Here is an 18,771-nt window from a genome sequence, read left to right on the forward strand (position 1 = left end):
GTGGACCTGGTGGCGGCAGGTGAGCAGGCTTTTGGGCGAAAAGTTCTGCAAGCTGTAGTCCCACCCTAATTGGTAAGTGCTCGATTATCCTCTCTATTGTGGCTGTCCTGAAATGACGAAAAAGGGAAAATTAAAGTTACGTACCGGTAACGTCTTTTCCTGTAGTCTTTCAGGACAGCCCTAGTTACCCACCCTAAGCTTGGGGGGGTCTTATTAAAGACCAGAACGCAATATGGTAATGATATTGATTGGTATGTTATTAATGTGTTCTTGTGTCTCCCCAGCTGGTCGGAGGTACTCTTGAAAGAACTGAGGTCCGGCAGGGGAGGAGAGAATTTATGGGCTGGCGCAGTGTTTCCAGAGGAAGGGGAGGAGACTGTCTCTCTATTGTGGCTGTCCTGAAAGACTACAGGAAAAGACGTTACGGTACGTAACTTTAATTTTTTTTTTCGTCCCCAAAGACAAGGGCCGTCACAGAGACAGACCTCTAAGGGGTCAACCCCTAAAAAATCACTGGGGAAGGGGAAAACAGAAAGGTGTCCTGTTTTCCTCTCCTAAAAAAAACACAAAATCCCAGTGACTTGGTTCCCTTGGGAGGGATACTGGGGCAGTTCCTCCCACAGTGGGAAAAGACTACCCCAAATGCATTTATACTGAGGATAATCAGGGAAGTCTATCGAATCCAGTTCAAAGGCACTCCGCCCGCAAGGACGTTTGTGACCACACCTCCCAGGGATCCTCAGAAGACGACGGCCTTGTTGTCACAAATTGGCGACTTGGTAGACCAGCGGGTTCTTGTTCTAGTGCCACACCAAGACGTAAACCACAGTTTCTACTCTCACGTTTTTGTAGTAAAGAAACCATCGGACAAATTCTGCCTAATATTAAATTTGAAGTTACTAAACAACTGGGTAACCTACAAAAAATTTTGGATGGAAACAATCTTTTCGGTGAAATCAATTCTTCCCCCAGATTGCTTCATGGCCTCCCTCGATCTGAGGGACGCCTATCTACACGTCCCCATCTACGAGGAATCGCAAAAATTTTTAAGGATTGCAATCCAGTGGGGAAGGCAGATGCGTCATTTTCAATTCCGGGCCCTACCATTTGGGCCTGTCTTCATCCACCAGGATTTTTACGTAAATCCTGGCGGAAGCACTGGCCCCCCTGAGACTGAAAGGGATATCGGTCATCCCATATTTGGACGACCTTATTTTTTGCCCCCTCCGTGCTCCAATTATGAGGAGATCTGCGGACGGCCATTTCCTTTCTAAAAAAAACTGGGGTGGTTGATAAACAGGGAGAAGTCGAACTTAACCCCAACACAGGTCTTAAAGTACTTGGGGTTCTTGGTGAACTTGTGGTGCAAAAGATCTATCTCACAGAGAAGGCAGAAAAGGTGAAGTCGACTGCAACCTTTTTTCAAAACAATCTGGTAATTTCCCTTCGCTATGTCGGGTCTGGGTTTCCTGGTAGCAACAATTCCTGCAGTACCATGGGCAAGGGGCCATTTCAAGTGTCTTCAGGCCAATATCCTGAACAGCTGGGACGGAGCGCAGGAATTGCAACCATCCGCTCATCTCCAAAAACCAGAAGGTCTCTGTGGTGGTGGAGGAACAAAGAACCTTGTGTAGGGTCTATTATGGTCTCTTCCAGGGTCCGTCCGTATCACCACGGACACCAGTGCTTGGGGGCCCACTGGGGGTCAAAAATAGCCCAAGGGAGCTGGGAGAGAGTGCCGTCCCAAAGATCGGCCAACTGGAGGGAGTTACAGGCGATCTTTGAAGCGCTAAAGACATTTGCCAGAGAAACCTGTTCAAAATGAAGTGCCTTACTATTTTTCTATACGTCGTCAGGCACACTCCAGTATGGATACCCAAAAAAATGCTTTACTCAATTAGATGCCATCCTCTCTTCCTTCCTATGGAAGTCTAAAACCCCCAGGTTTACCAAGTCTATCCTCCGTAGACCCTGGACGGAGGGGGGTCTGGCCTGTCCAGATCTCCAAAAATATTTCTACTTGTCCACGCACATAATTGGGTAATCTCTAATGATACAAACGCCTCGGTGGTGCTGGAGGCAGCATCGCTGGGGTCCTTTGAATCACTGAGAAATGCACAACACAGAGGTCCCAGAGCACCTGTGACTCTCACACACTCTGACAACAGTGATAAAGGTGTGGCAATTGCAAGTTTGTAAACATAAAACAGAACCAAACAGATGGTCCCCGGATACCCCCTTATGGCTCAATCCGCTCCTCGTGGAGTTCCACACTATACCTGATCCGAGCTTATGGGCAACAAGGGGCATTAAGGTACTTGACCATATATGTAAAGAGAGCTATCCTTCCCTTTAACACTCTCAAACAGAACCATGACTTACCCAATTGTTACTACTTTAGATATCTACAGCTTAGACATGCCTTCTCTTCCCAATTTGAATCTCAACCTCCATTACTCCTTCACTCCACTCTAGAATCCCTCCTCCGGAATGATGAGCTGGTAAAACCCCTAACCACCATATATAAGACACTACTACCATCAATGCATTTTGGGCTTGAAACTCCAAGCTAAATGGAGGGTGGACTTCCCTGAACTAGACACAGAGGACTGGGAGGATATGTGGGAATAACCTTTTCTCCAATTAGTGGCAGTTAAGGACCATTTAATTCAATTCAGGATTCTACACCGGGTGTATTTAACGCCGCAACGGCTGAACAAAATTTATCCTGGGGCCTATCCTAGCTGTTGGAAATGTGGTAACCTAGAGGCCGGTTTCTGTCATATGTTGTGGTCCTGTCCCAAAGTGCACTCTTTCTGGGTAGAGGTGACGCAATTTATAGCCTCGCTGTTAACAATCCCAATCCCACTGACTGTACCGGTCTGCCTGGTGGGCTCTTTAGCGCACCGCACAGCAACTAAGACCCTCATAGGATTTCTGCTCTTTTACGCCCGTAAAGCAATATTACTAAAATGGAAACAATCAGATGCGCCCTCTCTGAACTCTTGGAAAGCCCTGGTCAATTCTACAACACCATTATATAAAGCCACATATCACTCCCGTGGGTGTACTGCTAAATTTGACAAAGTGTGGAAACTATGGCTTGACTTTGCCTCCACTAATGCCGCTCAAGAATAGAAGGTATATCTGACACAAATTAACTCCCCCTTCTTTGCTAACACTTGCTAAGACCCTCATGACACCCCTATAGTTGAACCCTTAGTATCCTAGGCCTAGTACCAGAGTTCCCTCTTGGGAAACTTCACCTCTATCGAAGACGAGTTGCACATTCTCCTTTCATAATCTCTCCAACTGGAGTGGCTGAGCAGTGATATCTTGGGTTTTTTTTTTTTTGTTTTTTTGCCTGTTTTTCTGTCAATAACAGCACTGCTTTAGGCAGATAACCTGTTGTTAGGTACCTTTGACCGGGGAATGCCCCAAGGCTCTGTTTTTGTAAATCTATTAAAAATCAATTAAGAGAATTTAAAAAAAAAAAAGACATTTGCCAGAGAGCTGAAAGGTCACCACGTACAGGTCCTCTCGGACAGTGTCGTAACAGTTTCTTATTTAAACAAGCAAGGGGAAACAAGATGTCCATCCTTAATCAGACTAACGAGTGTCATCTTGTTTTGGGCCGAGAGAAACCTGAAATCAGTATCTGCAGTCCATCTGAAAGGTGTGGACAACCACCTGACGGACTTTCTGTGCCGACACTAAGTGTACGAGTCAAAATTGTCACTAAACAGGAAGATCTTCCAGCTAATAGTAGAGAAATGGACTCCCAGAGGTGGACTTGTTCGCCAACAAGGCAAATTCCAAGGTTCTGGTGTACATCTCGCTAGAAAGAGAAGTAGGGGCCAAAGGGATAGACGCCTTGGCCCAGAGGTGGGCCTTTCCCATTTGTTGCACCTTCCCCCCGTTCAAACTTATTCCTCTAGTACTGAGGAAATTTCTTCAAGAGCGGACCACAATATTAGTGGTCCCGTATCGGGCGAGGAGGCTGTGGTTTTAGACGCTGTTACGCCTGACAGAGGAGCCTCCCCTCATGCTACCTGAGAGGAAGTATCTGCTGTCCCGGGGCCCAGTTCTGTTACCAAAAATACAGACTCTAAAATTGTCAGCTTGGTGTCTGAGGGGCTCTCGCACAGGGTAGTAAATACAATTCTTTCTAGTAGAAAGAAAGTAATCCAAGCAATTTATGTTAAATTTTGGAAAGTTTTTTTGTTCATGGTTAGATACCAAGAAGGTGTCTACAGGTATCCCAGCTGTCTTGGAGTTTTTACAGGCACTTTCCATTAAAGAGCCTTTTTTACAAGTTTTTGAAGACAGGCTGGTGCTACGCACAGACCCAGGTTTTTTGCCTAAAGTAGTGACAAAATTCCATAGAACTCAGGAAATTGTTTTGCCTTCATTTTGTGGGTCCCTCACCAATCCAAATGAAATGGAATTCCACCAACTAGATGTGTGAGCCTGTGTCTTACGGTATCTGGAATTGTCGAAAAGCATTTGAAAATTCAATGCTCTATTTATTTTGCATTCGGGGAAAAAATTGGGGTCCAAAGCTTCAAAAAACACAATCACAAGGTGGATTAAACAAGCTATTGTGGAAGCTTACAACATTTTGAAAAATGTCCCTTTTCCCCCATGGCTCACTCCACGCAGGCACTATCGGCTTCTTGGGCGGAGCGAGCTGGAGCCACACCAGAACATATCTGTCGAGCAGCAACATGGTCAAACCACTCGACTTTCATGAAGCATTATAGATCGGACCTTATCTCCGTGCAAGACCAAGCGTTTGGGAGAAAAGTCCTCCAAGTGGTAGTCGTCGTCCCCCCCCCCCAATCTGGTAAGTTCTCGTTGATCCGCTCTAGTGCTGTCCTGGACAGACGACTAGAGAAAACTAGAGTCAGACTTACCGGTAACTCTGTTTCTAGGAGTCATCCAGGACAGCAAGGATTATATCCCTATATACTGTTATAACTTTGGACGAGAGTTTTTGTTGTTTCAGAAGCCGTTCCGGGGAAGTTCTCGGTTAAAGACTGAGGAAGAGGGACGGAACCCGCCCTTTAAAGATCTGGTTATGTGTTTTCTGCCTCCGGAGGTGGAGACTATCTCTCTAGTGCTGTCCTGAACGACTCCTAGGAACAGTTACCAGCAGCTGCTTTCAGAACTCAACATGGCATTTCAACAAACATGGGTTATGCAGTAGCTCCCCATCACTCAGGTGTCTACCCAGTGCATGTGCAACTTTACGAAGCCTGGAAAAGGGTATGGGGCATTAAAGTTACAAGCACTGAAGAATACCCTCATCTGAAACCTGCCCGGTACAGACATGGCTTTGTGCACAATGGGATAATGGTCTTGCCTCGACAAACCTGTGGTTTATTTACACACACCATCTTCTATAAAGAGTATCCTGGTGGTGGACCCACTGAACTGGACAAAAGTATTAGAGGTGGAGAGCTCTTTATGACAGTGCTGCTAAATCCTGATTTAACTTTGGAGAGCAACTGACCAATTCTTTGGATACGGCGATCGGTGAAGTGCTGAGCAAAAGACCGGTTTGGGCACCCTGGTCCGGTGGAACAGCTAGAGAAGCTAGTGGGCAATGCCATAACAGGCTACTTGCAGACCACTGGAAAAACCATCAAGGAAGACAACCCACGGTTATCCATATATGCCTATCACCCCTGCAGGGGTATCGGGAGCTGGTGAGTGGGGGACCCATAAGGGGGAGCACATGAGTCACTTGATCGTTTGAACACTTCGTCATTTTGGAGCTTCACCAATCTCACATTGTTTTTGGACTTTTTTATTTTTTAATATATTTTTTATAATAAAATATTTTTTTTATTATTTTTTTTACTATTTTGGACTGTTTGATACACATATTCACTTCTTCGTGGACTTCTTGATGAATTTGAGAATCATTTTTTGGTATCCACAATTGTTTATATACAGGATTAATTAATTCTGGTCACCTATTATATATTTGTTTATACACAGGACTAATTCCTTTATACACAGGACAAATTTATCCTGGTCATTTATTATACATTTGTTATTTATGGTTTGGTTGTAGTGGTACTTGTAGATTACATGTTGGCATTTATGACTGTAGCACTACCATTTAACTATTTGAGCACTTAGTGTGTTAGTGTGCACATATCTGTTTGAAAATTAGGGAATAGTCTTTCCCCACATATAGGGAGAGTTACCGATAAGTCTAACTCTTGTTTTTAAACGTGCAAATAAAATTGCAAAAACTATTCTGGCAGCAAAAGGGTTAAAGTGTTATCAGGTGGGACATTCAAAGCTCTGCAGATGCAGCCTTCGGCCACAAGGTTCTTGCAGCGATATGCTGAAGTTGGTTCTGTTGACAGTTCCTATTTTTTCTTCTTCTTGTTCCTGTTGGCACAGTTCTGTTTACCTAGTTAACTTCCTTTCTCATTCATTACTCGTGAACATCCCAGAGTCTAGCAGTACTTTGCCTGTGTCCTGTACTGTATGATTAAGATAAGAGGAATTTTGACTTGCCTTTTAAATTCTGTATCGTACAGGATATAGGTCCTCCTTCCTTGCATGGCTTGCTACAAAACTCTTGAAGTGGGGTAGGGTTATAGGGGAGGCAACCAGAGAGCATATCCTCAACTTGCCAGTGTCCAATCACCTGGAGATACAAGCCTATAACTCAGGGTCTATGAATATTTTGCCTGTGTCCTGTGCTGTACTCCAAGATTTGGAATTTACGGGTAGGTCAGAATTCCTCTGTTTGTAAAGCTGCTGTTAGATGTGATATTGGGGGTTGTTTATCTCAGTAGTATATGCATTTGTAGTGAGTCTTTGCCAGTTCAAACAGTTGCCAACAGGGGATTTTCCATAATCAAAAACAGGTAACAGAAAAATGTAGAGCCTCCTGGCTCTCTCCAGCAGTGCCGATGCTTAGGCTTCAACCTAAGCTGTTCGCTGGTCCATCAGACCTAATCACCCAGCACTCCTAGCTCTCTTAGCTTTTCAGTTGCAGCACATTGCTGCACATGCCCACTCTCTGGCCTCTGAGGATTGTCTGGCACTCCAGGCTCTTACAATCCTCCAAGATCTCCATATTCCTTTGGTCCCCTGAACTCACCTAGTTGTCTTTGCTCTCCCAGTCCTCCAGACTCGCTTAGAAGTCTTGACTCCCTCAGTCTTATGGCCAAGAAATCTCTCTTCCAGTTTGGAGTGTTGTTTCTTGAGCTGAGTGCAGCTTTCTCCTAATTGGAGACCTGAACTAAATTCTGTAATAATAAGCGCATATTGATTGGTTTGTGCAAAAGTTATAGCGTCTACAAAATACGGAAAAGATTTGTGACATTTTTATTATTTTTTTCACTAGTAATGGCGATCTGCGATTTTTATCGAGACTACGACATTATGGCGGACACATCGGACACTTTTGACACATTTTTGAAACCATTGTCAATTATACAGCGATCAGTGCTATAAAAATGCACTGATTACTGTGTAAATGTCACTGGCAGGGAAGGGGTTAACACTAGGGTGGAGATCAAGGGGTTAACTGTGTTCCCTAGCATGTGTTCTAACTGTGGGGGAAGATGATAGATCATGGTTCCCTAGCTATTAGGAGCTCACGGTCTGCCTCTCCTCACAGGACAGGGATTTGTATGTTTACACACACACGTCCCTATTCTGCCCGCGATCGCGTGTGGCCGGCGGTCATCGCGACCGCCGGCCACGAGCCCTGGCACCCCCACAGTGCAGCGGCGCACGCGAGCCTGCTATCCCGCTTAAAGGAGCTGACGTACAGCTGCGACGGCACGCAGGATCGTGCCGACCTGCCACAGTATAATGACAGCGGCTGGTTGGCAAGTGGTTAAGAAACAGCGAAGTTCTTCACCGACTTGCAGGTTAGGCTTGTCAACTTGCCATTTTCTGCGTGACTGGAGCGTCACCAGGTACTCTTGTTTCCATCTTTTCCAGAAGATGTCTGCAAGACTCTGAACTTGCTTGAAAAAATGGGCATTAAAGATCACCAAGAAACCTTATTAAGGAACACTCTGGACTTAAAAAACAACTTTAATAAAAATGATTAAATAATTGATACAATAAACTACCACTAACAACTCGGATATCTGCCGGCAGCACACCTCATACACCACCACACACAGTCCACACTGCAATAAGTCTATGGGGATACGTGGGCTCTTCCACAGACAGTGGGATAAAAAGGATGAGATTATTCCAATGGTAAATCACTCTATCTACAGAGACCAACCCTGGAATTACTCCAATTGATGGGTATGACAATCCACATAGAATGCAGCTGAAATTGAGTGTTCAATAGAACCGCAATGAGGGTATTGCAGGCTGGATGGGGAGATTAGGGCGGGATGGAAATGGGAGTAGCTGGCTGTACCTTGAATGAGGTCTATGGATAAACAGCAGAACCAGTCACAATAGTTGGTGTAATTTAACCCCCCGACAGATTCACAGCCATATGTTGCTGGGCGAATAACAACTGGTGAGGATGCAGCACATAAATCACATATAGCAATCACCGGGCAGCATCAGTATGCTCACCACCTCTCGTTTTACAGAAGGGAGGGTTGTAGCAAATCCTCATGCTGTGGTGTAGTCCATGCTTGCCAGTTCCAGTTACATAGTCCAATAGCCTGGGAGGATCCTGTGAAGCCAGCCTGCTCCCCAATAGTTGGACGGGGTGGAAGGGTGGGTCAGGCAGGATCACCTGAGTTGCGTGGTGACATCACGCTGATGGGTTTCGTTCATCTATCAGCGAACTTCTTCAGGGCAAGGCTGGACTAGTGGGCCGGGTCTTAATCGCATTCCAACCACCCCACGACGTTTTACATCAGCAAAATGGCACGGGCAGGCAAAAGGGCATACACGTACGTCCCTTTAAAATACCGGCCTCGCGGGCGCCTGCAAACTCGATGTTCGCCGGCGGCCCGCGATAGCGGTGAAGAGAGGAAGAACGGGTAAACAAGGCATTTCCCTGTTCTGCCTAGCAGCATGACAGGAATCTACTGCTCCCTGTCGTCAGGAGCAGTGATCTCTGTCATGTTGTAGTGAGCCCCCCACCCCGCCCACCCCCCCCCACACACATATATGCACACACACGCGCACACACACACACGCATACACACACGCATACACACACGCATACACACACGCATACACACACGCATACACACACGCATACACACACGCATACACACACGCATACACACACGCATACACACACGCATACACACACGCATACACACACGCATACACACACGCATACACACACACACACACACACACACACACAGTTAGAACACGCTGAGGGAACACACTTAACCCCTTGATCGCACCCTAGTGTTTAACCCCTTCCCTGCTAGTGACATTTATACAGTAATCAGTGGCTATTTTTAGCTCTGATCTCTGTATATTTGTCAATGGTCCCAAAATAGTGTCAAAAGTGTCCAATCTGTTCGCTGCAATGTTTCAGTCACGATAAAAATTGCAGATCGCTGCCATTACTAGTAAAAAAAAAATAATAATAATAAAAATGAATCTATCCCCTATTTTGTAGACGCTATAACTTTTGCGCAAACCAATCAATATACACTTATTGCGATATTTTTTTTTTTTTTTTTTACCAAAAATATGTAGAATACATATCGGCCTAAACTGTGGAAGAAATTTTGTTTTTTATATATATTTTTTTGGGGATATTTATTATAGCAAAATGTAAAAAATATTGCTTTTTTTTTTCAAAATTGTCGCTTTTTTTTGGTTATAGCGCAAAAAATAAAAACCGCAGAGGCGATCAAATTCCGCCAAAAGAAAGCTCTATTTTTGGGGAAAAAAAAGGACGTAAATTTTGTTTGGCTACAACATTGCATGACCGTGCAATTGTCAGCTAAAGCGATGCAGTGCTGAATCGCAAAAAATCCTCTGTACAGGAAGGGGGTAAATCCTTCCGGGGCTGAAGTGGTTAAATACCCCACCGTGAACTGACATATTCATTTACAGCCTCCGGGTGGCCTCAGTGTACACTTCCCTCAAAGTGCATATGAAGAGCGATTCACATCTCATGTAATTATAAAGACACATGAATACAAAAATTGGACGGGAGACTTTTGCCAGTCTAATTAGACTATCTAAGCAGCCTTAATAAAGTTAAATATCACTCAGTAAAGGAAATAACAAGTTCTTCTGAGCAGGGCCCTCTTAAACCTCCTGTATTTTATTGTATTATAACTGTATTGTCTCCCTTTTAAATCGTAAAGCTCTGTATAAACTGTTGGCGCTATATAAATCCTGTATAATAATAACAAGGAGAGCAAGCCCAAGAAAAGCGAACGGGGCATATGGAACAGCAAACAATAAAAAAAGACAGAAAATAGCTAAAACAGCATAAATATCAAGATGTTCATAAATATGTTAACATAAATAGCAACAGGTAAGCTGTTATAAAAATCCAATTTTTTTACTTTCAAACCACTTGGGTTCCCTTTATTGAAGTGTTTAAAATGTGCAGCCAGGGGGCGTTCATCATCTTCTTCTCCTTTTTTTTTTTTTTTTTTTTTTTTTTATTTATATTATTGATACTGTTGATGTGCTCACCTATCCGGGTTTTTAAAGACATCTTGGTTTTAACAATATAGGCTTTCCCACATGGACAAGTGAGCATATAGATCACCCTTGTGGTAGAACAATTTATGAACTGTTTGATCTTAAATTGTTTGATCTCTGCATTTGTAAATGTATCAGTTTTGTCAACATACTGACAAATCCTGCACCTCCCACATGTGTACATACCAGGTTTGATAGTTCGGTCAACCAATTGGTGGTGGGGGTCCTTCAAAATTCCGAGTGGACCAAACTATCTTGTAGATTTCTGGCACGTTTTGCCACCATCAAGGGGAGAGGACCAACTATCTCCTGTAACAGTGGAGTCTTGGTTAGAATATGCCAATGCCTGGTCAGGATTTCCCTGACCTGCTTCTATTGTGATCTGAACTTGGTGATCATTCTCACCGGAGCATTCGGAGGTGAAGCATTCGCATAGTTTGCTGTTGCATCCAAAAAGTTCACTCCAAGCACGAGCTATAACTCTAGTTTTTGCCCGTCCTATATTTTGATGAGAATATCCTCTCTCCCTGAACCGCGCATACATTTCAACCACCTCCTGTTGGAACTGTGAAGTGGAGGAGCAGTTATGTCGAATAGCATATGAACTCCCCCACCGGTATGCCGCGGATCAAGGAGGGAGGATGGTGGCTATTGGCCTGCAGCAAAGTATTTGCCGCAGTTGTCTGAACTTTCTTCCATTGCTTGGTGTATAGGTCTTTGAGACCAAAGTCTCCTATGGGAGCTGACACTGTTTCAATCTTCTGAGTCAAAAGCTTTGCAGGTGTCAAAACTGCTGGCATTTCTGGATCTGTGGACACTGGAACTAAAGGTTGAGTGTTCATGATGGCCATGACTTCAGCCATAAGTGTGGTGAGAACTTCATAAGGCGAATAGAGCCAGCCTTCAGAATCATGTAATCCAGAATGTGACAAGCCACTCCAATCATCCTCTCCCAAGCTCGTCCCATATGTGACTCATAAGGAGGATTGAAGGTCCAAGTGCTTCTTTGATCTTGAAGATAAGCACTTGTCTCAATGTCTTCTGTAATGATCTTCAACTCACTTACAGGCCCCAATAAAGTTTGTGCCACGATCTGAGCAATGTTGCTTCACAGGTCCTCGGATAGAAAAAAATCTTGCGTTGATAAAGCTTGAGGTAGACAAAGACTCAATCACTTCAATGTACTCTAGTACTCATGCAAGAGAACAGAACAGCCCAACTTTTACTTTCTGCACTGCTTCCTCTGGTCCAGCGAGAGTAGATGTTCCAGGGACCAAAGACCTCTTGACCAACATGAGTGAATGGTGGGTCTGAAGCAAATCTATTTGCAGGGAAGTCTGATATATTTTACTCTTCAAGTTTCCCTCTAATTTTCCTGCATATTATACATTTGTGGATTACACTGGAGACTAGTCGCTTACTTATATGATCCATAATCCAGCTGACCGGACTGTTCCCTCACTGAAGTGGCGACCCTGATGTGCAACTTGCTCATGATAGTGTCTTACTAGCAGAAAAGAAACGTGATGATTCTTGGGCATGATAAAGGGGTGTTTCTCTTCGACAGTCTTATTAACTGCTGACAAGCGACCTCCAATTCTTCTTGCTCCTTCTTTGTCAAATATAGGGTTCAGTTTTTTGAGTGGACTATGTTTGGAGATCTTTTCTCTAAGAAAGATTTCTTCTTTGAAAACGTCTTGCTGAGCACATCTGATGATTTTTGGCTTGCGTAAGATGATTGCTATTACACTTGTCAGCGTTGGTAGCTCTGCAGAAGGATTTGGCTAGGTGAATAAGCTTTCTTATTGCTCAAATGAGTGACTTCCAGCTGGAGAATCTTTAAAACCTGTGTGCGCCAAGATTGCCTCTAGTAGTTATGGTACCGAACGCTGTAACTTGTTCCCGTACTTCTTTGTCGTTATCTGGTTCTACAAGTTCAAAGGTCTCTAACTGGGTGATCTCTTCGGTTTCTGATCTAGTAAAAAAATATGGACCTAAGAACCAGTTAGTGTGATTGAGGACAGCCGCTAATACAGATCTAGTCCCATGATCGGTTGAGTTTTTTCTGTACCGATGTAGTGTCACTGTTCTGATACGGGAACTTTCTGATGCAGGTCACTCTGTTTGACACGTACATGTAGAATCTTTTCGAAGCATTATGAATATATCCTAACACAATCTTGCTGTCTGTGTAAAACTTCACTGAATGGATCTCAATGTCTAGTTCAGCAACGATCAAATCTGCCATTTTCACTGCTAAGACAGCAGCCAAGGCTCTAAGCGTGGAACAGTTTGAGCTGGACGTGGGGCTAGTTTAGACTTTCCCATGATAAACCCAGCATAACTTTGTCCTTCAAAGTCCACTACTCTAAGCTAGGCTACAGCTGCTATAGCCATAGTGGATGCATCTGGGAATATGCACAATTCTCTTTGCTTTGTGGCAGACAAAGAAACCGGGACATATGACCTTTGGATGATGAGTTGTTCAAGCTCTATTAATGAGTCCCTCCTTTTTTGTATGTCATAATTTAATACAGTGATACATATCTGTATGGATATGTTTCTGATTCTTATGATCCACATTGGAGAGGTTTAGCTATTGTTTGCATTTTATTTGCAATATTTTAAATGTCTTTTCTTGTATTATGTGTGTAATAAAGTTTATATATTTTTTCTATAATTGGTGCCTGGAAAGTCCAATTTGTCTATTTAACTATTCACGTTTAGGACGTGGCACTGCGCTATTTTAAACTCCCACAGTTCCATCCTGTGTTGGAGTCTAGAAAACTCTTTGATCTATAATGAGTCCCTCAAACTTCCACTGCATTTCTTTCTCCTTGGGTAGAGGCATGTCTTATTCACTTTGTTCATGTTCAATAGCAATTTCTCTTATAAGAGCCTTGCCTTGCATGGTGATGGGGGGTTACAAAGGCTGTTGTTCTTTTCAGAATGTCGATAGTCTCTTTGTTGCTGGAGAAAGAAGGGAGTCCATCATCCACATAAAAATTTCTCATGACGAACTGTTGGACATCTGTACCATGTTGTTGTTTCCTGAGCTGCTCGTCTCAGGTTGTAGATAGCTACAGCTGGAGGGGGGCTGTTCCTGAACACACTACCTTCATCCTGTATTCTGTGACATCTCTGTTGAAGTCATTATCTTCATACCACAGGAACCTCAGGTAGTCTCTGTGATCTTTGCGGACAAGGAAACAGTAGAACATTTGTTGTACATCTGCTTTTACTGCAACAAGTTATTTTTTCGGAATCTAGGAGGACATCGTTTAGGAGATGCCTTCATGCTTTGCACTGGAGTCAAATACTATTCATATCTGTCCTGATTTCTGAGGATGATACACTCCAAATATTGGTAAGTACCAACATTCTTGTTTTTCTTCCAATGGTGGTGCTTTTTCCGCTTGACCACTGTCGATCTTCTGCATGAAATCATGGAAGTGTTTTTTTCCTATCTGGCGTTCTGTCCAGAGTGCGACGCAAGGAGGTGAGGTGCTCACTGCTTGTCCTTTGTTGTTAGGAAGCTGATGTAGACGTGAACGGAAAGGTAGTGGAGCTACCCAACTGTTTGACTCATCCATTAAGACTTCTCTGTCTATGATACCAAGGAAGAGGCTATCTTCAACAGATGGTGCTGGTTTGTCATCTCACATTCTTTCAAACACCTTGCATTCTAGCTCATCTGTATCTTCAGCTGAGGCAGTCACATCCATTCAGCTCTGAACTTTCTGCCATTGTATTGGGTTGGCTAGTCTCTCTCTAATCTGTATCCTTTTGGTACAGGGGCTAAGACGTGATGTGCGGCCATTCTGCAACATGCTTGTTTTGTAGACATTCACTTTTGCAGGCTTGTGAGCTCCGTCCAGACATACATCGCCAATGATGACCCATCCAAGGCCAAGACGTTGTGCAAATGGTGCATTATGTGGCCTATTGTACTGCTCTCTGACCTTGTGCACTCTCAGTATGTGTCTTCCTAGTAGAAGGATAATTGCAGCATCTGGGTCGAGTGCTGGGATCTTGTCTGTTGTTTGTGTCAGATGAGGGTAGTGATGTGAAATTTCAGGTGTGGGGATCTCTGATCATTCATCTGGTATCATATCACATTCTATGAGGGTAGGGAGTGTCAGCTGTGTTTTCCCATCTAATGACTCAATGATGTAGTTGCTTACTCTACTCAGTAATGTCGCCATAACTCCTGAACATGTCTTCAAATTATTCGGAGTATACTTCTGTCACCGAAGAGGTCAAAGAACTCTGTACTTGCCAGAGATCTGTTACTTTGCTTGTCTAAGACAACATACATTCTGATTGCCCTCTCTCTGAGGCCTGCAGGATACACCTTGACTAAACATATCTTGGAGCATGATCTAGAGCTAAATGTCTCTGTGCAGATCTCAGTGCACGTTAAGGTTATTGCTGGTGTTGCACTCATTTTGCTTCCCACCATGATCTTCTTGGGCTGCCAGATTCTCTGTTCTCCATGGTGCTGGTCTTGGGTGCAGCACAGACAGATGCTTGTCGTTATTGCATTCGTTGCATCTTATTGCTTTCACACAGTCTTTTGCAAGATGTTGAGTTGAACCACAGCATCTGAAACAAATGCTCTTGTCCTTAAGAAAAAACTTGCGCTCCTCTATTGTCTTACTTCTGTAACTGCGTTGTTTTGTACATACTCACAGGTGCATTGGATTGCACTGACAGGTGTCATCTGTGTTTCTATCACAGACTGTTCTCTGTACTGTTCTTCAGCAGCTCCAAGGTCCAAGTGCTTGGACCTAGCAGCTTCAGCACTAGCTGATGTCTGATCCGGTTGATTAGAGACTCTAGAGCGCAGGTGTCAAACTGGCGGCCCTCCAGCTGTTGCAGAACTACAAGTCCCATGAGGCATTGCAAGACTGGCAGTTGCAAGCATGACTCCCAAAAGCAGTGGTATGATGGGACTTGCAGTTCTGCAACAGCTGGAGGGCCACCAGTTTGACATCTTTGCTCTATAGCTTGTGCAGCGTGACCTGGTCCTTGGCATACTGTATTTACTTTCCCCTGCTTGTGTATGCTGAGGGATGGCTGGTGTAGTATCATAGCCTGTGTGCGCCATGATAAAACACATTACTTCTCTGTAATGACTGTGGCTGATTAGAATGAATCCACTCTTCCTTAGACTAGGTCCGCTGTGTAAGTCTTTTTACTGTTCTGCCCTCACAATGTGTTTGAAGTACTTGGCAGACAGCTAACAACTTCCCAATAAAAACTGAGACTGAAGGGTCAACGGTTGTAATCTTTACTGAGAATTAGATTTTGTTTTTGTTTGTAAAACTGCAAAACCCTAATTATAAAAGTATGCATTAGCAATAAACATTACATTACAAAAAATGAAAGTAGTTTCAGGCATGCTCTTACTATAAGGCACTAGCTAACATAAAATGTGACAAGAAAACAAAAGAAAAAGTGAATTCATAGATGAGGAACATGCAAGAGTCGAATTAAATAATTAAATACTGTTTATTGAAAAAGCTCACTATAAACACCAATCCAAAAATATCCTGAAAACACAGGTACCATCACCATTTAATGGTTAATTGCATGTTCCTCATCTATGAATTCACTTTTTCTTTTGTTTTCTTGTCATGGCTGCACGAATTCAGAGGAACACACCCACTATTGATTGGTGTTAGCAACTGTCATTAATCTTATACAGACGAGGCCATATTATACCTTCAGTCTGTTATAATCATATTTAATTACAGAGTGTGTTGGTTCTTTTATTATTCGTTTTTTTGCTTAACATAAAATGTGGCCTAGCGGAAAGAAATCCCTGACAGAAAAGTACTACCAAACACACATAAAAAATGTAGTTGAATTAGTAGAACACATGCTACTTAATTAAATACTAATGACAGCCTTATGCTTCCAAGGCCTATATTAAGAAACAGTGGAGGCCTTCACATGCTTTCTTCACAGCAGTTTACAAGAAATAAGTAAAATGTCTGCTGGACAGGAATTGAGAGTAATATACTACAGTTCTTGTCAGTAATGGATGCCAATTTAAAGTAACGGTAAGATAATGAATATAATACTGTATGGTGATCAGAACACGCCATTTCACTTCCTGGTTATACTACTTTTTACAAAGACTATCTTTCCTTTAGTTTATCATAACATACAAACCCATCCCAAACTCGGCTACATCACCAACCTCATCTCGTAATATTACCCAAACCATCCATTCTTTTCCTTCCAAGTCCTACTCGCTAGCTCGCTTGTCACCCCCCCTCTGTGAGCACCAGGACTTTTTAAGAGCCTCTCCCATCCTCTGGAACTCCCTATTTGTTCAACTATGCCCTACTCTGTCAATTTTTGATCCTGTATTATAATGTCCATCACCTTGGGACACTAGAGAATATTGGCAAGGGAAGGGGTTATACCTGGCTGAACATTGACCTTTTTTAATTGCCAGTGTTTAATTACACCTAAAGGCAGCAGTATACCCCAGTTGTCTATTGATTTACTTTTAATCTGTTTTTACTGTAAGTAGTGTTGGATAAGGTAAGGAACCATAAGCACTTTTGTCAGGTTTACTGCTATCAAAGGCAACAGTAGAGGGATTACTTCACTTTCTGTCTAGTAAAATGTCCCCAGAACCGGGGACTGGTGCCCCAATAGCAGTTAAACCTGACAAGGGTTCTATGGGCGGCACAGTGGTGTAGTGGGTAGCACTTTCGCCTAGCAGTAAGAAGGGTCGCTGGCAGGAGCGTAACTAGAAATAGCCGGACCCCATAGCAAAATGTTGTATGGGGGCCCCCCTGCAAACAGCCCCCCCCACAGCTGCCCTAGTGTCAATGCAGCGTGACCTGTGCCCAATACAGCCTGGTCTGCCTGTGCCCCATACAGCCCCACCTATGCAGAGGAAGAGGCAAGCCACCCGGATAAGCAGAGAGCGGGATTGCCTGCTGTAATAGCTTTCATTTGAATTTCCTGTCTTCCCGGGACTCATCGTCACATAGCCCCACTTCTTGGCCCGACGCCTTTGATGACATCACATGTCCCGCATTGGATCGGCATTCTGTCTATCAAAGGCATCGGGCCAAAAGGTGGAGCTATGTGACGTGAGCCCCGGGAACACTGGAAGTTCTAATGAAAGCTCTTACATCGGGCAATTCAGCTCTCTGCTGATACGGACAACTCGCCTCTTCCTTTCCTCTCTCTTCCCCTGGCTGGGAGACTGTGCCGGCGGTGCACTTATCCTCACTGGGCCCCACTCGGCTGCGGGCCCCATAGCGCCCGCATGGGTCGCTATGGTGGTAGTTATGCCCCTGGTCGCTGGTTCGAATCCCAACCACGACACTACCTGCCTGGAGTTTACATGTTCTCCCTGTGCCTGCGTGGGTTTCCTCCGGGTACTCCGGTTTCCTCCCACACTCCAAAGACATGCTGGTAGGTTAATTGGATCCTGTCTAAATTGTCCCTAGTATGTATGAATGTGAGTTAGGGACCTTAGATTGTAAGCTCCTTGAGGGTAGGGACTGATGTGAATGTACAATGTATATGTAAAGCGCTGCGTAAATTGACGGCGCTATACAAGTACCTGAAATAAAAAATAAATAAAAATAACCTTTCCCTAATCTATCTATGGATGCACTTGTGTGCAGAAATGTAAAGGTTACTGTTTCACTTTGTCATTGAATATTTTATCGCCTACATTATAAGGGGGTCCTTGTATTTAGTGTAAACAGTATTTTATGCAGTATTTATCAGTTGCCACACTTTTTCCTCTCTCTACAGATGTATTGTCTGCTTAAAGACTGGCCTGCAATCCGACCTGAACAAGCAATGGAACTGCTGGATTTCAATTACCCAGATAGGGTAGTACGATCATTTGCAGTTACATGTTTAGAGAAGTATTTGACCGATGACAAGCTGTCACAGTATTTAATTCAACTTGTACAGGTAACCTTTCTGTTGGCAAAAAATTGTATTCCTCACTGTGCATGCAGCTATCTAGGTTTTGCTGAGGGGAACATAGAACCACAAGATTAATGCATTGGTCTAGATCATTACTCTGTTTACAAAGGGGAAGAGCTACTTCCACTAGCAGCTCAGGGGTTGAAGTGCTCTATA

At 43.7% G+C, this 18,771-nt stretch overlaps 1 protein-coding gene across 2 annotated transcripts in view; it reads left to right on the forward strand.

Annotated features, from left to right (window-relative positions):
- PIK3CA (phosphatidylinositol-4,5-bisphosphate 3-kinase catalytic subunit alpha) overlaps positions 1–18,771 on the forward strand; it is a 242,171-nt gene that overhangs the window by 135,769 nt on the left and 87,631 nt on the right. For both annotated transcript variants that reach the window (XM_073626255.1, XM_073626254.1), the window contains one exon: positions 18,436–18,600. In XM_073626255.1, the coding sequence (XP_073482356.1) occupies positions 18,436–18,600 (165 nt within the window). The remainder of the gene's footprint in view (positions 1–18,435; positions 18,601–18,771) is intronic.

The sequence above is a fragment of the Aquarana catesbeiana genome, linkage group LG04 (genome assembly GCF_042186555.1).
Source record: "Aquarana catesbeiana isolate 2022-GZ linkage group LG04, ASM4218655v1, whole genome shotgun sequence".
In the NCBI taxonomy this organism is placed as follows: Eukaryota; Metazoa; Chordata; class Amphibia; order Anura; family Ranidae; genus Aquarana; species Aquarana catesbeiana.